The 22,135-nt window shown below is 36.1% G+C and overlaps 1 protein-coding gene and 1 long non-coding RNA gene across 2 annotated transcripts in view; one reads left to right on the top strand and one right to left on the bottom strand.

Moving 5' to 3' along the window:
* Positions 1 to 22,135, bottom strand: part of LOC114328938 (uncharacterized) — a 28,017-nt gene that overhangs the window by 780 nt on the left and 5,102 nt on the right. Inside the window, exons 5-8 of the mRNA XM_028277923.2 lie at positions 12,552 to 13,155; positions 10,516 to 10,693; positions 6,968 to 7,113; positions 268 to 468 (exon numbers count right to left, since the gene is read on the bottom strand). Coding sequence (XP_028133724.2) covers positions 268 to 468; positions 6,968 to 7,113; positions 10,516 to 10,693; positions 12,552 to 13,155 — 1,129 coding nt within the window. The remainder of the gene's footprint in view (positions 1 to 267; positions 469 to 6,967; positions 7,114 to 10,515; positions 10,694 to 12,551; positions 13,156 to 22,135) is intronic.
* LOC126885256 (uncharacterized) lies at positions 4,683 to 11,814 on the top strand. The gene is made up of 2 exons (XR_007698360.1): positions 4,683 to 4,733; positions 11,729 to 11,814. It is a non-coding gene; the product is annotated as an uncharacterized LOC126885256 (long non-coding RNA).

The raw sequence follows: 22,135 nt of genomic DNA, 5'->3' as shown, positions 1-22,135 counted from the left end.
TTAAATCTAATAGAGAAACGGGCGTTTGACTTATTAATATCTTAATACAGACTGTTCAGTTGTCAATTAAATATACGCACTATAAATGGCAACACTGTTTTCCCGCTGCCCACCTAATGCACCGGATTCACGCCGATTCATTCAGTCATTCTACAGTGACAATACCACTCATTCTCATAAACAATGTTGCCGATTTTAGCGATTTTTTCATTGGGGTATATCTAATCAAACATTAAACAGTCTGTATAACAATTGAAAAATACTTACTTGCATCACAAGGCCGTAATTTCGTAAGCAATATCTTAACGCAGAGTGTATGGATTGGTTGGAAACATCTTGTGTTTCGGCCAATTGCGCCAATAGAATCATAACATCTGTTACAACTTCTAGACATTTATCAACACTGATGACTTCGTTCGTTTCTTGGACTAATTGCAACCACTCTCTATTCACGGCTGACGGAAGGGTCTGAAAAGTATAACAGCCATATTTTAAAGTGTCGAATTTAATAAGGATTCCAACGTCCGCCTATGCTTATTTGTCAAAAAAGTTGACGTTTTCCAATTCTCTAGTTGTTTTTACGTCAACGTCAACTTTTCTGACAAATAACCATATGCGGACGTTTGAATCTTTAAATTAAATGCGAAACTAAAATTTTAGTATTCATTTAATTCATTCATTCCAACTCAAAACAAAATTAGCATGATTGACAGTGGCGGCTCGTGATTTTTACAATAGGGGAGGCTATACCTACCTAACTGTAAAATATCTAGACAAATTTGCACTAGCAAAAAAAATGCGCCAAAAAATGTAATTTAAGGCCCCATTTTTTTCACCACTTTTTATTTATATTTCATAATGTCATCATAATTCATAATTTCATATCATATCATTTTAAAAATAGTTAGTCTAATTGTAAAAGTTTAATGCCAAAGTTTGTGTCGTTTATTTGTTAACAATTCCATCTTTGAAGTAGATGTGCATATCAAAATAAATACAGATTTGAAGTTTTGCAGTCCATACAGGTTGAAGGTTCACATTTTTTAAGATACTCAACTGAATTTTTTTAATTCTAAACGCGGCCTACTGCGAATCCAAAAACACGATGAATTACCGATATTTTGCTTTGCGTTACAGATATCGGAAAAAGTTATTTGAACAAATTGTTCCAAATATTATTCTAACCCCACATACCAAATTTCGTAACAAAATTCGCACTTTTAGTTTTTTCATTATTTTTAGTCAGGACCCTAAAATTCGTTGTCCCGAGATGCACGCAACGGAGCCGAAAAGCTAGTTAGCCTCCGTTGGTAAATCTCCGGGCAGCGTGTGATGACACCGTAGATGCCACTCTTAGGAGACCGGTCTCCTTAAACGCCTGCTGCGCTGTGCGGAGAATTAGCAACGGAGGCTGGCCGGCTTTTCGGCTCCGTTCATGTTCATTCATCTCGGGATAACCCAGGGTCCTGCCTACAATAATAATAATAAAAAACTGAGACGAAATGATGTGTTCTAATGCTAATGCTCCATGCTTATGGATATTTAGTGATAATATGGAATTTACACGTTGTATAATAGTGAGAGTACTTGTTATTTTTCGTGATTCAAGATAAACAAAACAGTGTAGCGTGTGTAAAAAATTTATGGGGAGGCTATGCCTCCCTTGCCTCCTCTGACGAGCCGCCACTGATGATTGAATAGGTATTTTCAATACAGTTCATACCAAACCCTTCTTTCAGTGCGTCATATTATCGAATTCTCTCTAACACATTAAGTTGGAAGTGACAGAAGAAAGTACCTCCGTGATTATTATACATACAAAATTATGTATTCGTTGACGGGTATTTGCATTATAAAGCGACTTATACTGATAGATGTATAATTGGTTGGCGATTACAATACTTTAAATAGATAACCAATCAATGATGTAAATAACGATAATTTGACACAAAAGTAATCGATCGTGACAGTACTTTCACAATTACAACGGGTAAAATGACAATTGTAATTCTAGGTTAGTATTTTTCAACAACGTAAATATAAATATTTTATGTCATTCGGACGTTGTGTGATAAAATTTTATTTTATATTTATTTATTTTTTCATTAAAATATTTTAAATATTAATATGCTGATAAATATTTGTATAAATATTTCTGACAACTGACAGATTTAACTAAAATGTAATGCAATGATTTGCCACATTCTTAAAATCCTAGATGATGTCAAAATTAATGACGTACTGAAAGAAAGGTTTGGTATGAACTTTACCTTTCAAACTAGATATCACTTGCCATAAGGTCCCATTTAAAATTACCGGTCAAAGTGGCCCTGTAACGTCATCTGTCACTATTACGTCACATTTTATGACTATTTGAGAATCCTACACGTCCGTTTATTTCCCCCTCCAAATTACACTATTACTATTATGACTATAACTTTTCAAAAGATACAAGGGGAGAAGAGACTATATTATATATAGTCTCTATATTATATATAGACAATTATATAAAAAGTGGCAAGAAACCAGATCCGACACAGATCTTCAAAACTATATGGTGGCGAACAAGGAAGCGAAAGTAGCAGTAGCAAAAGCCAAAGCAGAAGGGTATTCAAACCTCTACGATCAACTTGATACCAGGGAAGTCGAAACGAAGATATTATATAAAATAGCCAAACAGAGAGCAAAGATCAGATTAGATGTATCCGAGATGAAAATAATAAAATACTAATTCACGTAAGGGATGTCAAAAAGAGATGGAGAAAGTACTTTGAGAGCTTATTAAATGAAGAATTTGACTGTAGAGTCAACAGAGACAGTAGCAGCAATGGTCACCAAAATAACAAACGAGGAAGTGACTCAAGCGCTTCAAAAAATAAAGAAAGGAAAAGCGGTAGGACCAGATGATATTCCTGGGGAAGTATGGAGAGCATTGAGAGAGACAGGAACAAGGTGGCTAGCAGGTCTATTTAATAGAATTATGGAAGTTGGACAAATGCCAGACGAATAGAGAAGCAGTATACTGGTACCTGTTTACAAAAACAAGGGAGATATACAACAATGTACAAACTACAGGGCTATAAAACTGCTTAGCCACACCATGAAAATATGGGAAAGAGTAATTGATAGACGGATACGTGAAGAGACCGAAATATCCGAGAATCAATTTGGCTTTATGCAGGGCAGATCAACAACAGATGCAATTTTCATTATAAGGCAGTTGATGGAAAAATACAGGAGTAAAGAAACGAACGCTCATATGGTATTCATTGATCTTGAGAAAGCATATGATAGAGTTCCTCGAGAGATTCTGTGGTGGGCACTCAATAAGAAAGGAGTCCTTGGTGAATATGTAAAGATTGTGAGGGATATAATATGTATGAAGGAGTAACGACTAGTGTTAGGACAGGTGTGGGAGAGACTCATAAATTTCATGTGAAAGTAGGATTGCACCAAGGCTCTGTGCTTAGTCCGTATTTATTCTTATTAGTTTTGGACCAGATAACAGCAAAACTACAGGGTAACATTCCATGGTGCTTAATGTATGCTGATGATGTCGCGTTAGTAGGAAATAGTGAAAAAGACAACAAAAACTGGAACAGTGGAGGCAAGCTCTGGAGGAAAAAGGTTTAAAACTTAGTAGGACAAAAACAGAGTATTTGGAATGTTCATTTAAAGATGGAGTTACTACAAATAAAATGGTATCTTTGGATGGTGAACTGATTGTAAAAAGCAATAGTTTTAAGTATCTGGGATCGGTATTACAGAGTAATGGAGAAATAGATGGAGATGCATGCAGTAGAATTAGGGCTGGATTAATGAAGTGGAAGGAAGCGAGTGGTGTGTGTGTGACAGGAAAATTCCAATGAAGTTGAAGGGAAAATTCTATAAAACAGCCATAAGACCGGCTATGATGTACGGAACTGAATGTTGGGCCGTGAAGAAGAAAGAGGAACAACGAATGCATGTGACGGAAATGAGAATGCTTAGATGGATGAGTGGAGTGACAAAGAAGGATAAAATTAGAAATGAGTATATTAGGGGAAGTCTAGGTGTGGCACCAATTGATGCCAAAATGAGAGAGCATAGGTTAAGATGGTTGGGTCATGTTCAACGTCGAGACGTTAATCACCCAATTCGAAGAATAGCTGAAGTGCAGATTCCTGGAATGAGTAGGAGAGGAAGACCAAAGAAGACCTGGGGGGAGACGATAAGGCAGGACATGTTGGTAAAGGGGATGGACATTGATATGACCCAAGATAGAATTGTGTGGAGAAATGCAATTAGGGAAGCCGACCCCGCATAGGGATAAGGCAAAGAAAATGATGACAAGGGGAGAAGAGACTCTTGGCTAGCACTCTATATAAGTTATAGGTTTTGAAGACTAGGCTCTAACAATGAAAATTTCATAAGGACTGACCGATGAAAGTCATAAATTTTATTGATCTTATGAGAATCAAAATACAAATATGATTAGGAAAGCTGCACTTTTCTACCTTTAAAATGCCTTTTGATTTTTGTCGATAGGATACTCTGATCAAAAGATACCGAATTTTTACCGTCGAGTTGATACAACTTTTATTTAAAAAATTCTTTTCGCGCGTAACTGACATTCAAAATCACCGGTCGCTTCAAGCGTAATTTCTGAGAGAATGATTCATTCTACACAAAAAGTGCTAATAGAGTCCTTTTCATGAGCATTTTTCAGTGCGTCACAAATGATAGAAAAAAAGGTAAGTCCGTGATAATACACATTTTTCTATTCTCATACTATAATATATCAATTATGATGTCACTACCTGTCACTACACTTCATTATGATACAGATTTTCATTAAGATACAGATTTTTAACCAATAGAATGGCATTCGCGATAAAGGTGGTACACGCGCAGTGACCAATGGCGAGTCAAATACATACACTTTGACAGCTCTCAATATGTAAACAAACCGTCAAACTACTGAAATTATTTGTGTTACAAAATTAATAAATTTGAATATATTTTTTGTTGTGAATGATCATAGAAAAAATAGTGTATACAACTTGCATTTAATTATCATTATGAAGCTCGTACGCATACTTGCATAACCCTCATACTCGCTTCATAATGACCATCATTAAATGCTCGTTGCATAATATACTATTATGACATTTATTCTAACATGACATTTTAGTTAAATCTGACAGTTGTCACATTTTATTTGCAATTTGGCATAAAAACAAATCTATTGTGTTTATTAAAATGATGTTTTCTTTGATTTGCATAGTCTTATAAATTGTACAGATTATATTCGTAGATATATTATATAATTCGTAAATAATTTTTTCTTCGATTATAGCGCCATCTATCGACAACTAGACATCGATATTAACGATACACAGATGGGATTCAGAAAAGGATTAGGTACAAGGGATGCTCTCTTTGCCTTGAACGTTCTAACACAGAGATGCCTAGATATTAACCAAGAGGTACACGCCTGCTTTGTAGACTTTGAAAAGGCCTTTGACAAAGTACGCCACAGTAAACTCAAAGAAATCCTGGAGAGTAAGAACATTGACACCAGAGACATACAAATAATATTAAATCTGTACTGGAATCAGCGAGCTAATATAAAAATAGAAGAACAAACATCGGACGAAATAGAAATACGTAGAGGAGTACGACAGGGTTGTATATTGTCACCGCTCTTATTTAATATCTACAGCGAACAAATATGCCAAGAAGCTCTCTCATATGCAAACGAAGGGATAATAGTCAATGGAGAAGTTATCAATAACATTCGATATGCTGACGATACTGTGATAATGGCAAGAACAGCGGAAGATCTACAACATTTAGTTGAAACTATGAATGAGATATGTAATAACTACGGCATAAGGATGAACGTCAAAAAAACCAAATATATGACCTTCAGTAAGAATCCAATAAATGACACTAGTATCACAATAAACGGTACCCAACTTGAAAAAGTAAACGAATACAAATACTTGGGAACTCTTATCAATGAAACAGGTGACCAAAATCACGAGATAAAAAGACGTATTGAAATTGCCAGGTCTACTTTTATAAAAATGAAAAAATTATTTTGTAATCGTGATATTAGTATTCATCTACGAACTAGAATGTTAAAATGCTATGTATTCAGTACTTTGCTCTACGGTATGGAGTCATGGACTCTTAAACAGAGGAATATTAAAAATCTTGAAAGCTTTGAGATGTGGTGCTACCACCGTATACTACGAATAAGTTGGGTGGATAAAATTACAAATGAAGAAGTAATACGCAGAATAAATAACGAGCCAGAAGTTCTACGGAGTATAAAAAAGAGAAAACTTGAATACTTAGGCCACCTGATGAGAGGACAAAAGTACACATTCCTACAAAATATAATGCAAGGAAAAATCCAAGGACGAAGAAATCCAGGCCGTAGAAGAATGTCCTGGATGAGAAATTTGAGAGAGTGGTTTGGCTGTACCACTAACGAATTGTTCAAAACAGCAGTAAATAAAATTAGAATCGCCCTAATGATATCCAATCTCCGATAGGAGAGGCACTCAAAGAAGAAGAATCGACAACTAGAATAACTAGAATAAATGTTATAAATGTATGTAATCACAGACGTGCCTTTTTTCTGTCACATACAATTTAATGCGTTAGAAAGAAATCGAAAAACTGTGACGCACTGAAAAATGCTCATGAAAAGGACTTTAAATATTTTTGTTTAAAATTATCTCAGCGACATTTCTTGTTGGAAACATTTTTCATACGGCGTACAGATTCTTGGCAAATCGATGTTTTATCTTCCCCCCTATGAGTGGAATTTTAGGGGGAAGACCGGGTTAGGAGTGACAAATGCTTTTACATATTTTTGGGGTCCCAAAATTGATATTTTCAGTAAAAATTCAACTTATTTGTATAGTTTTTAGAAGCAAATATTTGACGACAGGACTATATCGAGAAGTATTACCTTTAATAATCCATATAGGTTTGAATTGGGTTGGTCCGTCTTAAAATCACCGCAAATGTCATCAAAGAGTTTCTGTTGTTTGCCAGATATTAGGAAGGTTCTATAATGTCTTGTAAAATGATCTTCATCGTCTATACTAATGTCAACTGAAAAGAAATATACATTCTAAAAATATTGAACAAAATATTAATGAATATAGCTTATAAAAAGCGCAAATTTATAACAGGATTAAATAAAGCAGCACAAAAATTCAATACCCCAAAGGAAAAAAGTAAGCAGTTTGAGATTCAATAAACATTGGTGGAATGAAGAATGCGACATATTAATGAAAACCCAAAAAGATGCTCTTTTGCGATTTAAACTTAATTCAATTGCAATAAATTATAATTGTCTACAAAAAGCTATGGCTTTGTGTAAAAATTAATAAAAATCCGCGCAAAAAACTAACTTAAAGGAATTTTTGTACTTCCATAAATAAAAATACACCAATTAAACAAATGTGGACAGATCAAATATGATACATCAAAAAATAAATATAAAGAAACAGTCATAAGATAGTAGCAGGGGAGTGGGTAGCAATCTTTATAAATCAAGTCACGCCATCATGGGTTGAAGAAAAAGGGGCAGTTTACCCTCTTCAAGTAGAAAATATGAATAAAATTGGAATTGAATGTTTACTAAAGAAATTTAGTATCAAAAAATTGCAGAACAGTATTAAAAAGCACAAAAATACTTCTCCTGGTATCCATAAATTTATTATAAATAGGTTATAGAAACCTATAGGTCCTAGTGTTATAGAATCTTCCGTGGTCCTGCAAGATTACGTTGTTAGAAATAATAAATAATATATAAGAAAGCACGCAGTATCCAGAAGATTGGAAGAAATATATTATGGTTCCATTATTGAAACCGCAAAAAGATACAAATCTAGCAGAATCCTCCAAGGGTATATCATTAGCTTCTTGGGTTCTAAAAAGATATGAGCAGATGCTCGGAACAAAAATGAAATATTGGCTAGAATCCAACTTATTTGTTAATTAAGTTGGATTAACATAAACAGTGTTATATAATTTTATTGGGAAATGTTAGAGAATTCATTTTATGTCCAAGACCATGAGATCGTAGATTTTCATCGCCCTATATATGGCCAAAAATTTGTGAATAGTCGTTAAGCAGTGTTTCGTGGAAAGTGAAAAACATTAGTGGTTAAGATTCTACGAACGGACTTAACAATTCAAGAAAAATAGAACTAAATTACGATCGGTTTTAGAAAGTGGATGTATTTGCGGTTGACGTGGACAATGGAACATTTTTAAAAGCTTCCTAGAAAGTAAACAAAATTGTTTAGTTTAGAATACAGGGTTTTTCTAGCATGTAAGACAAAAATTAATTTTGGTATCTCCTGGAATTTTACAAAATGGAAAATTTGTATACAGCACTATTTGTTTTTAAGAAAGGAAAGTAGGGATGTAATGTGTAGAGAGAATGCGAGTGATTGGCGAGGAGACTGATGGAGGGGAGTAGAGTGTTTGAGTCTCAGATGGATGAAGGAAAAATATTTACTGTGTAATTAAGACCCGAAGAGAGCAGTCCAGTTCAAAAAGTAGTGATTTTGTGTGAAGTGGTTAATTTGGTGGCCGTGTAAGCAGATTTCTGTTGAGACGAAACCGTGATCGAGTCGAGAAGTAAAATCTCCTCATGTCCGAATAGATTCCAGTTTCTGTCTGGAACGAGTAGCCGGTTTTTATCAATTTTGCACAAGATATCGAACTGAGAAAAAAATCTTGGAATTATAAAGATTAATATTGTTTGTATCGAGTCAGAGACTCGATACAAAATTGAGGAGAGATTTCGAGCGAGTGCTGTTTGTGGGTTGGAAGAGAAAGACCGTCGCAGCATCCGAAGGAGCATGTGTGGGGGAACCGAGGACAACACAATCCATGATAAGAAGTATTGAAGATAAAAAAGGTTAGTCAGATTATTTGTGAAAAGGAGAGAATTGTTTTATATTACATACCATATTTGTTTTAATTTAACAGTTTTACAGCATAATTCATTCATTAATAAATTCATAGAAGATATAAGTAATCTATTTAAAAAGTGAAAATGAAATTTTGTTTTTTTTATAATAATAAGAACAGTCTACAGAATCTTTTAAATTAAAATTTGTAAAGAAAGGAGATAGTAGAATTAAAGATTAATTTTATTAGATAAGAAATTTTTACAACAAAATTGAGTTTTTAGCATACATTTTGAATCGTATATTTATGGTATAGGATATAAATAAATAATATTTATAGAATTTATATGATTTTGAGTACATTTATTTTCCTTGTTTTGTCCTGGATGAAGTGAGCAGCGAGAAATACTAGAAGCCACAAACTAAAGGTAATACATTGAAATCAATTAGCCCTGAGAATAAATTTTATTGGAAAGTTTTATTAAATTTTGGTTTTGTTTCCATGAGTAGTAATTAAAATAATTAATTATTTAATGGAATTAATAAGATACTGATCAATCTCATAACAGAGAGAAAATATAGAGCATAACAACAGTTAACTAAGATGAACAGTTAATTTGTTCTCTGCTGTTTTGGCTGCGGTGTTTGAAATGTTCTGATACTACAGATTCATCTCCAGTAGCTTTATTGTACTTTGTTTCTTTCATAGCGCATACAACTTCTGCTGTCAATACGGGAGATTGTCTCCTATTCTGCATTCTATTGATTGGCCGATATCTGGTATGTTGTCTGCAAATAATTCTAGGAGGTATGTTTCCCAAATTTGTTTTTGCTTTTCAGGCTCTAGTACCATTCAGTTATGTTCGTCTTCCATTATAGAGACACTTTTGGTCCTCCAAAGACCTGCAACTTCGTCTATTTTTGGATGTAGTTCTCGGTTTTTGTGGAGTTTTCTATCTCTTTGCATCTCTCATTCAGCCATTATTCCGTTGCTATCCTTATGTGTTTCTAAATTTCCCTGTTGCTTAGTTATGCCTGGCGATGTTTTTTTTCATATATAGGTATATTCTTTATATTGGCGGTGTGCAAGTACTTGGAGGGGATATGAGAAACGATCGTGGGTAAATATCGGAGAAATCTTGAAACTTTCTGAAATATGTAATTCATATTGTCAATTGGAATTGTCAAATTGACGTATATTTCATACCTAATGTCATTGAAGAAGAAAAATTATATGTTGCTCCACAATATTGATATGATATGCAAATATTATATAAAATTAAATTTAATTAATTGTATTTTCTTGCAGTACTGCATTAATAATTAATTTTATTTACTACATACAATTGTTTACTTTTTAATAACATAACCTCAGTCTTAGTTGTTCTTCTTATAACTTTTTTGGGCTGTGGCTTTGACAATGATCCAGCAAAGAGGACTAAAGTAATTGGCCAAAACAATTAAAAGCGCGAATAAAGTTGCTGAGCGTAGAAACCAGGTGTCGCTTTTCCGAACTTGCACGGTCACAATAGTGAAAAAATAAAAAAAGGAATATAAAAATGCTTATAATGTGCTAAATAAAACTTACCTTCATAATTATAGCCAGGTTTGCACACGTCACAACAAATATCCACTGTATGTCTAACAATTTCCATCTTCAGACTGTCGAATGTCAAAAAAGTACATCGATTTTTATTCATAATGGTCAATATAAGTTTTAGCAGTTCTTTAGTATCTTCCATAATTGGAATAGATAAATAATCCCCCTAAAAGATATACATATTATGGTCATTGTAACAGGTTCAAATTGAGCCGCTCAGAGGAAAAGTGGTAAAACTGCAATAACTTAACTTTTGTAAATGAAAGATTTTTTAACGAACTAAAAAATCTCAGTCATACTTACTGAGCCAGTTGTGACGGGTTCTTAAGGAAATAGGCGCAAACTTTCGGCTTCAATGCTATTTAAATAGCATTTTTTCGAATCCTGAGAAAACTTATAAATATTTTTGAAAAATTTAAACGCAGAATGAAATATTATTACAGAGGACCGAAAGTTCCTGAAAACTTGTATGATGTTTATTTTAATAAGTTACAGGGGTTAAAAACTAAGAGAAAATTTAGTGTGCTTTTTAATTTCAAATATCTCATTCAAAAGAAACTTTTTATTTATTCTACGGAACTTTCGGCCCTCGGTAATAATTTAGTCATTCATTCTGCGTTTAAATTTTTCAAAAATGTTTATTAATTTTTTCAGGCTTCGAAAAAAATACACCATGTCCGTGATAATATTTTCCAAATCGAACATTCGCTATCTTTGTCATACAACGCACTAAGTCGAACAGAATGTGCTGACAAGACAGTGACAATTTTAGATATTTGACATGGCTCCAGGAATATTTTGAGTTGTTTATTAAATAATATTGATATTGTATTTGGTAAATAATTGATTTAAGACGTGAAATTAATAAAGAGTTATTTATTGTTTATTATTTATGGAAGATCCCAAGCAGAGAATACACCAGGATATATTCTGTGATCCAAGTTTGTTGTTAAAGATGTTTATTTATCTAGGCGTTCCATAGTAACAATATATTATTTAAAAAATTACTTTATCACTTTTCCTCTTTTCTCGATTAAGTATTAGTTTTTATTGCATAGTATATAAATTATTATAATCACTGAATATATATTTAGTGAAAAAATTATCATATTAATTAACAGACTTAATAATTTAAACGATTATACAAGTATTCTCCTTTTCATGACCATTTTTCAGTGCGTCACAAATTATAGAAAAAAAGGTAAGTCCGTGATAATACACATTTATGACATTTATTCTAACATGACATTTTAGTTAAATCTGACAGTTGTCACATTTTATTTTCAATTTGGAATAAAAACAAATCAATTGTGTCTATCGCATTTATAAAATGGTATTTTCTTTGATTTGTATAGTCTTATAAATTGTACAGATTATATTGATAATATTATTATTTTATTTAATAAATAATTCTTTTTTGATTATGGCGCCATCTATCGACAACTAGAATAATCACCGAACTAGAATAATTACCAAAGTAATCACAAACGTGCCTTTTTTTCTGTCACATACAATTTAATGCGTTAGAAAGAAATCGAAAAACTGTTACGCACTGAAAAATGGTCATGAAAAGGACTATAACAGTTATCCAAGAACATTCAAAAGTCATTGTCAAGTAATGTTTATGTACATATCCATACCAGTGAGAATTTTACTATTTTTTACACGTAATTTGCCGTATAAAGAAAGAAAAAGTAGGGATAGCCGTAAAATATTTACGTCTGAGCTCTTAAGAAGAATTTGTCGAAATTTATATGGGATGCCGAATTGCAATGATTGAATTTCGTTGATTTTTTGTAATTAGAATAATACCAGGTCACCAACAAACGTTTGTGAGTTATACCACATTTATTCTGAGCGGCTCAATTGTACAGTCTGATCTACCTGATAAAGCACTTCCTTGATATGTGATATTTTTTTACTAATCCTCGCTCAATTCGAGGCAATCGAAACATGCTATATGAATAAATATATTTATATAAAAATATAATGAGTTTAATGAGCTTTTGTTTAATAGTACGTACCAAAAACATTTGTAGCACAAAATCTACCTCCTCCAACCTTCCTTCCTCGTGATGCTTCTTTAACATTGAACCTAAAATCGTCAGGACTACATCATTGTTAAAAATTCCTATTTCCATTAGTTTCCTAAACAACTGGATACAGTTGTCAATGGTGTGCTCATTTGGGGGCTGGCTATCAAACACGGCAAGCAAAGTTGTCACTCCGATGTTATCAATCTTGATAATATCTTTCAAAACCTCGAAGGTCCTCTTCAAAACATTGGTGTAAAAGCTGTTCTTGATGCATTCTTCATATAAACAGGGTAGCACAATCACGGGCTGCTGCACAAAGAGTATCAAAATATCTTTGGCCAGATCATTTTCCACATCATTGTCTTCTTTGGCTTTGTTTAACAGCGATCTCAGAGCTTTGCCTACATCTGAAGCTTGTAGTTTGATGAATTTGTTGTTGTAGAAATATGTTGTCGCCACAGCAGTTAGTTTTTCCAGGTCCAATGTGGACAAGCATTTTACTATAAGTTCTACCGCTTTTGGGGTCTTCTTTTGGACACACCACTTCAAGAGCTGGGATACATCTTCTTTATCACATAAATGGTACCATTTTCTAAAATAGTAGCAAAAACCCACAACATTAGGTATCACATTAAATTGTTTTTAAAGGGTAAAGGTTTGTGAAAAGAGAGAGGAGTAATGGACCGCATTATAGACTTCTTTTAACTATGATTTGTAAACTGTATATTTTCTAATTGATGGATTCGACCGTTACTTGATGGAAGTTCATTTTATCTCACAATAAAACACTGAAAAACGTTTGTTTTTCTATACTTCCACAAAATTTATTACAACTATGTTATTACTACAGCTGTTTCGGCAAAGTGCCTTTCTCAAGTGATATATTTTACTACTACTACTATCATTGTTTGATTTGCGTGTATAGATATAATGCTATGTGGAAATGCGATCAATGATTGTCCCCGTTTAGGATTTTGTCCTCTTCAGGGTTTGTAGTGAATGTATAGTGTTGGTAGCAAAAGCAAACAGTCCGAAAAACACACTGGGGCAAGCGCCGTGTCCTGGTGTTTTTGGATCCTGGGTTATGCCGGACGGTGGTGTCCAGAAGGCTAAGAAGTCAACAGAGAAGAGAGTTTGATGGATTGTTGTTGGTTCCATAGACATTTACGTGTACTGTCCGTGCTTTGCTCTCGACCAGTCTCCCTAGAAACCATTGTACAACGACAGGCGAACCTGCGTCCCTCGTCGGCGGTCAGGAGGTGGCTTTGAGCGCGGCGTGGACAGTGTGCGTTCGAGTGGAGAAAATAGTTGCGGCTATTTTCTTGGGACGAACAGGTATAATTGTGCAATGAAGTTGGGAAACCGCAAAAAACCAACTTCTCCCTGTTCGGGGTAGGGAAGAGGAGATGTTAAAGGTGGGTACGGAAGGCTAACGGGGTAGCCTCGAGGATGTTTTCGTACTCCACCGGGAGTTCGTCAATGCATGTTTGCATTAGAGCGGACGGTAAATGAATCTTTTTGCGTTTGGGCTTTCGGTGGAGTACGTGGCCGGAAGATGAACAGGAACATTTGAGAGATTCTTGTGTGTCGGAGGGGGGGCCGTTGATTACTTTGATTGTGAAGTTCCTGTTCAGAGAGTTTATTCTCTCGGTGATTTTGGGGATGTTCGAGATGTTATGGATTTCGTTTGAGGGATATCGCCAGTGCTCATAGTTACATCTACGCAAGATTCTACGTTCAGCGCTCAACAACCACTCTTGTTTTGCTCTAGCGCAAAGAGAGTAGAGGCAAGATTTGTACTCCATGACGGGTCGAATAAAGGTCTTGTAAGTGTGAATGAGAGTCTTCTTGTGTGTCTTGCCAATTCGTCCAGAGAGAGAGTTGAGAAGTCTGGTCCTGTTCCTTACCCTATCTAAAGTTGCCTTTAGATCTGCGTTCCAGTTAAGAGTCCTGGTGAACAGAACTCCTAAATAGTTCGCAGTCGGACTAACAACAAGCCTTTCTCCCAACAGTCTCAGAGGATATTGGTCGTCTTCATTAATTATGATTCTATGTGACACAGAAGGGGCGCGAAACACAATTGTTGTTGTTTTGTTCGCGTTCAGCGTGACTCTCCACTTACAACACCATTCGCCGACACCGTCCAACAGAGCCTGGGCTCTTCTGAAGAGGGGTCTTGGGTTGTATCGAGAGGTTGTTGTGAGCAGAGCCGTGTCGTCTGCATAGAGAAACAGCCGAGTGCCTGGGATATTTTGGTTAGTGATATCGCTGTTGTAGATGATGTACAACAGCGGTGCTAGGACTGAACCCTGGGGGACTCCAGTTTGTGGAGTGAAGGGGGTGGACTTTTGATCACTTATTTTCACTCTGACAGTTCGGTTGTGGAGGTATGAGTGTACAATTTTGGTAAATTGCAATGGTAGCCCGATGTCCAGAAGTTTCCGAACAAGTCCGTCATGCCAGACCTGATCGAAAGCCTTCTGCACATCCAGGAATGTGGCTATGGCGAATGAACCATCGTTGATGGTTTGAGTAACTTTAGTAGTGAAATCAGTTATTGCATGTTTGGTAGATTTACCTGACTGGAATCCATATTGAAATTTTGGTATGATATTGTGGTTTTCGAGAAAGTCATTGAGCCTCTCTTTTAGGATTAGCTCAAGAACTTTGCCCAGAGTGTTGATTAAAGAAATTGGTCTATAGGATTCCACGTTGGTTGGGGGTTTACCTTTTTTCAAAAGCATGATGGTATTGGCCACTTTCCAAGGAGTAGGGAAGTGGCTGTTTTTGAGACATGCATTGAATATTTTAGTTAGAAGAGGGATGATACTCTCTGGAAGTTTTTTGAGGCATCTTCGGTTGATGCCATCAGGTCCGGGAGCGCTGTTTTTACCTATTTGGCAAAAGCTCTCCGTTTCCCTGTTTGTGAGGGGGTCCATGATAGGATCATAGACTGGAACGTGGTGATTGAGAGTAACATTTACTATGTATTCTGTGTTGAATTTAAATAAGTGATCAAAGTTCGGGTTGTCTGGGGTTTGAAAGTTGATTTGAAGCGAATTTTTGAATGCTTCGGCTTTCCCTTCTGGGGAATTGACTATGTGATTGTTGACCAACAGATGAGATGGTTGAGATAATTTTTGTTTTGTTAGGACTTTGAATTTGTGCCAGAATTTACTACCGTCTCTGTAGTCCAGTTTTGAGGTAGTATCTTCCCACCGGCGAGCCGTTAGGTCAGATATCTCTCTCTTTATCCTGGCGCAGATCCGGTTGTATTCTGTTTTGATTAGTGGATTTCTGTTGGCCTTGTATTGACGTAGAAGACGTCTTTTTTGTTGGATTTTGGCAATGATGTATTGTGGAAGTGCCGGTGATGTATAGGATATTTGTTTAAGTGGAATAGCGTGCGTGATCGCCTCGGTGATGAGGTTCTCAATTTCGGTTGCACTGGTGTCGATACTATCGTTAGTATCAAGTTCGCCTAACATAGGGAGATTTTGAGTGATGAAATTTTGGAATTCAGTCCAGTTAGCGGGACGATAGTCTCTTATAGTTCTTGGAGGGTTGGGTTGTTTTGGAGTTAGTATGTCAGTGTTGACAAGAAGTGGTACGTGGTCTGACGTTATTGAGTCACCGATGTGGCATCTATCCTCGAACCGATCCAGAATGTTACTAGTAACTAGGATGTGGTCGACAATAGAGGCCCCAGCAGCGTTCAGAAACGTGTATTCAGTGTTGGTGATTCGAGAGATAGGAAGGTCTAGTAGAAAATCCGTGAGGCGGATGCCTTCTGGGTTTTGACGGTGATCACCAAACTGTGTGTGTCTACAGTTTAGATCGCCCATCAACACGGCCTTGCCGAGCCTTGAAAAATACTCTAGCAAATGCCTGTTGAGTGGTTGATCCGGGTGTTTGTAGTAAGAGACTATCGTGAGGGTTTCGTTATTGGGGATATGCACGTCAATTGCCAGGAAGTCCACATCAGGTGGACGAAAATTTTGTGGGAATGTGTGTATGGTGTGCGGTATTCCGTGTTTAATGAGAATACCATTCCCGCGTGAAACCTGACAGCGGCTTCGATGGATGATCGAATATCCTGCGAAGTGTGGATCGCTTTTCGACAGAGTATCTGTGAGTGCGAGGATCTGGATGTTATGCTTCGACAGGATATTCTTGATGAGGGGTCTCTTTTTGGAGAGACCCTGACAGTTGACTGTGCCTAGGGTGAAATCCATAAAGGGAGGGTGTTTAGTGGTTGGAGCGGAATGTCACCGTGACATTGCTTCCGTACCCGTGAGCCACTGTCGAGTGGTCGTAGACTTGGCTAATTAGATTAGCCGTGATAGCTGCGATATGCTCGCGAAGTTCGGGCAACAAGTTCAGCAGCAGAGCAGTCTGGATAGACAGGATGTTTTTCGTTTCAGTTGGGAGTTCAAATGGAGGGAATGATCTTTCGATCGTTAGTGGCTGTATTTCATGTGGGGCGGAGGGGATAGTGTGTCTTTGTGGACACTTATTGGAATATGCAGGGTGGTCGCCGCTGCAATTCGGGCATTTGGGTTCCTGCTGTTTTGTGCAGGCGCTGAATTTGTGATTGCCGCCGCAGTGGGGGCAGACGAATGCTTTTTGAGGGCATTCGTCAATAGAGTGTCCGTTGATGCAACATTTGCTGCAATATTTTGGGGTAGGGATAGTTGGATCGGAGCCATGTGGAAGTTCGGCATTGTAGATTTCTCCGTCGAGAGTTATGCCTCGGCTCAATGCTGTTGTGAATTTTTCTAAGGATTTAGTCACCACCTTGATCACCTTAGAGTCCTTGCCTAGCTTGTAGGACTTGACTCTCCACAGTTTTTCAACTGGGAATTCTTGTTCGGTGAGCAATGCGGAAGAACTACTACACATAGTTGAAGACTTCTATCAAGAACTATATACAAGCCAAAGAGAAGACCAAAAGAATTTAGAAGCCGCTGCATCACGCAAAGTTATCAACCAGGGTTCAGAGCTCATGCCAGAGATCACACTAAGCGAAATCCAGGACGCAATGAAAAGGATGAAAAACAACAAAGCGCCAGGAGAAGATGGAGTCGTAATAGAAGCTATAAAGATGGGTGGACGTGTCCTTCTCAACCAAATAAAAATTTTGTTTAACCTTTGTCTAACAGATTGTTGCATACCGGAAACATGGAACAATGCAGTAACAATTTTACTACACAAGAAAGGAGACAAGGCGCACCTAGAAAACTATAGACCAATCAGCTTATTGAACCACATCTATAAAATGTTTACCCGAATAATTACGACAAGACTAGAAAAAAAGTTAGATTTCTACCAACCCCGAGAACAAGCTGGATTCCGCTCAAAATTCGGAACGAACGATCACCTACAAACAGTAAAAACCTTAATAGAAAAGTCGATAGAATATAACAAACCACTGGTACTTATCTTCGTAGACTTTCACAAAGCCTTCGACACTGTGGAATTAGACAGCATTATAACTGCTCTGAACAATAGTAGAATAGATTACCGGTTTACAAAGTTAGTGCAAACATTATACCAAAACGCCACAATGCGTGTAAAACTACATGATACTACCAGAGAAATTCATATCAAGCGAGGTGTGAGACAGGGCGACACTCTCTCACCTAAATTATTTATAGCGGTCCTCGAATACGCCTTTAAAATGCTAAAGTGGGAAAATAGAGGAATAAAGATAGATGGAGAAATGCTCAATCATCTGCGTTTTGCCGACGATATAGTACTTATTACCGAAGATCTGGGTGAAGCACAACAAATGCTACTAGAGTTAGAAAACGTGTCTTCAACAATAGGTCTAAAAATGAACATCAGTAAGACCAAATTTATGACAAATTTAGTTCCCAGCGAACACCTAACCATCCAAAATCAAGTGGTAGAATTGACAGAAAAGTACATATATCTCGGTCATGAAGTCAGAATAGGCAAGGACAATCAGACCTGCGAATTTCAACGACGAATAACACTTGCTTGGGCGGCGTATGGATCACTAAGAGACATCTTTAAGAGCAACATCCCGACAGCTATGAAACGGAAGACATTTGACCAATGCGTTCTTCCTATTATGACATACGGAGCAGAAACTCTCACGCTCACAAAAACAACAGCACTAAAAATGCGAGTGGCACAAAGGCGCATGGAAAGATCGATTCTCGGCGTGACAAAAAAAGACAAAATAAGGAACCAAGACTTAAGGAAAAGAACAGGTATCACTGATGTCGTTGAACGTATAGCCAAGCTGAAATGGAATTGGGCAGGTCACATAGCGCGACTGAAAGACTCACGATGGACCAGAAAACTAATTGACTGGCGCCCAAGAGAAGACAAACGCAGCAGAGGACGACCACCAACACGCTGGATGGACGACATTAAACGAATATCCAAGAAATGGCAACAAGAAGCACAGAACCGTGAAGAGTGGCGAAGAATGGGAGAGACCTATGTCCAGCAGTGGACAGAAGAGGTTGTATGATGATGATGATGATGAGCAATGCGGTGACCTCCTCCTCAGAATAATCCACATCGATTCCGGTGATGCAGAGGAGGTAAGTGGGCTCTCTAGAGGAAGTGTTGGGGTTTTTGCTACGGCTGTGAACCGTAACCATTGTTTGGCCAGTTGCTTTTCGGATAGCTTTCTCTATCTCCTCTGCATTTATCGAATTAAAGAGTAGCAAGTGTGCGATGCCGTGAGAGAGAACTTTGCATGAGTGAATCTTGTTGGCTAGAAGAGAGGTGGCATTTATTTGCCGAAAGAAGGTGCGTTTATTGCATAGATCTTTTGGAAGATCTTTGATAAGGTACTCGGACAGAGTCGGATCATTAATGGCATTGATAACGTTTTGATTTTTAGACTGATTTTTTGGGCGAGGATTTGCTGCGGCATTGGCATATAAAATTTGTTTTAGTTGTCTTCTTTGGAAGACGAAGTCGTTAGATTGTTGCGGATTGTTGGCGCTGATGGGTGCTTGTTGTGGCGTGGGTTGTTGTTGAGATGATTGAGATACTTGCTTAGATGTTTGAGTTGGAACTTTTGGTATATATTTTACAATGTGTTTGCCTTTTTAAGTCTTTAACTGAAGAGGTTGAGGAGTGGGGAGCTGTTTGTCTCGAGTTGGTCATTCAGAATTATATCTGTATTTTTCAATTTATTAATTTCCATTGATTCTAAAAGTGATAGCTTAAGGCCTTTATTTTGAATATGTAGAATTTGAAACTCTTCATTGAAAGAATGAATATGATCTAGAAGGTGAAGTGCGTATGTAGAAGTGTCTGTTTTTCTATTGTTGAAAGTCCTTTTGTGTTCTGCTATCCGTTTGTCAAAAGTTCTGCCAGTTTGACCGATGTAAGTTTTCGGACAGTCACCACAAGTTAGTTTGTACACACCACTCTGTAGTTGCTTTCTCTTTCGGCTTTTATTGTTTTTAATATGTTTGCTTAAGTTGTTGTTAGTTCTGAAAGCTGGTGTTATTCCTTTCTTTTTTTATATATCTGGCTATTTTTGTTGTTATTTTGCCAGTATATGTGAGAGAGCAGAAGGTACTGGGTTCTTTCTGTGGTGGTGGATACACTAATTTCAAGGCTTTCTTATGGAGTTTTTGGTTTAAAATGTTGTTAACTGTTTGTTCGTTATAGCCATTGTTTACTGCTATTTGTCTAATGATATTTAGTTCTGTCTCGAAGTTATTTTTTGTCATAGGAATTTCTGTCAGTCTATGTATCATGCTATGGTAGGCTGCTAATTTGTGTTGTGTAGGATGGGATGATGAATTGTGTATAGTTGTGTCAGTATGGGTAGGTTTATGATATACGGAGAACTCATGTTTGTTGTGTAGTCTGGTAATCGTTACATCTAGAAAGTTTATGGAATTATTCTGTTCTGTTTCTATTGTGAACTCAATGTTACTATGAAGTGAATTAATGTATGATAGAAATTGGCCAAGTTGTCTGTTAGTTCCTGTAAAGCAGACTAGTATGTCATCCACGTATCTCCACCAATATAAGAACTGTTTAAATAAGGGGTGTTTAGAAATTGTTGTTTCAAGTTGGTTCATAAATATATCTGATAGTAATGGGCTTAGAGGATTACCCATAATAAGTCCTGCACTGTTGTTTGTGTAAATTTGATTATTGAATTCAAAATAGTCTTGATTTATACAAATTTCAAGAAGGTGTAAAATTTCAGATGCAATGATCGGATTTGTACTATTATGTTCTAAAAGGTTTTTAACTAAAACAAAAGTTTCTGTAGGAGGAACACTAGGAAAAAGATTTTTTACGTCAAATGAAATTAGTCTGGAGTTGTTGGGCAATTGAAAATGTTGTATTTTATTAACTAGTTCTAGTGTATTTTTTACGGTGAATTTTGGTGAAAATTTAGTGTATTCTGTAATAATATCTGACAGTTTTTTTGAAAGTTTATATGACGGAGCTGTATAAAAAGAAACTACAGGTCTTATTGGGTGGTCAGGTTTGTGTAGTTTAATAAAAGAGTATAATTTAGGGGGTTGTGGGTTCATAATATTAAGGTATTTCTGTTCTGTTGGATTTAGTATTGATTTTGAATTTTCAATGGCTAGTTTAATTTGTTTTCGGTATTTTTCTGTGGGGTCTTTGTTTAGTGTTATACTATTTTGGTTATTTAAAAATTCTATATTAGATATTTTCTATTATTCTTTATATATAGATTCTTTATAAAAAAATGTCAGATATTATTACAGAATACACTAAATTTTCACCAAAATTCACCGTAAAAAATACACTAGAACTAGTTAATAAAATACAACATTTTCAATTGCCCAACAACTCCAGACTAATTTCATTTGACGTAAAAAATCTTTTTCCTAGTGTTTCTCCCATAGAAACTTTTGTTTTAGTTAAAAACCTTTTAGAACATAATAGTACAAATCCGATCATTGCATCTGAAATTTTACACCTTCTTGAAATTTGTATAAATCAAGACTATTTTGAATTCAATAATCAAATTTACACAAACAACAGTGCAGGACTTATTATGGGTAATACTCTAAGCCCATTACTATCAGATAAATTTATGAACCAACTTGAAACAACAATTTCTAAACACCCCTTATTTAAACAGTTCTTATATTGGTGGAGATACGTGGATGACATACTAGTCTGCTTTACAGGAACTAACAGACAACTTGACCAATTTCTATCATACATTAATTCACTTCATAGTAATATTGAGTTCACAATAGAAACAGAACAGAATAATTCCATAAACTTTCTAGATGTAACGATTACCAGACTACACAACAAACATGAGTTCTCCGTATATCATAAACCTACCCATACTGACACAACTATACACAATTCATCATCCCATCATACACAACACAAATTAGCAGCCTACCATAGCATGATACATAGACTGACAGAAATTCCTATGACAAAAAATAACTTCGAGACAGAACTAAATATCATTAGACAAATAGCAGTAAACAATGGCTATAACGAACAAACAGTTAACAACATTTTAAACCAAAAACTCCATAAGAAAGCCTTGAAATTAGTGTATC

This window comes from Diabrotica virgifera, chromosome 1 (genome assembly GCF_917563875.1).
Source record: "Diabrotica virgifera virgifera chromosome 1, PGI_DIABVI_V3a".
NCBI lineage: Eukaryota > Metazoa > Arthropoda > Insecta > Coleoptera > Chrysomelidae > Diabrotica > Diabrotica virgifera.
Note: the sequence above shows the minus strand (reverse complement) of the source record. Positions and strands in the feature narration are given on the sequence as shown.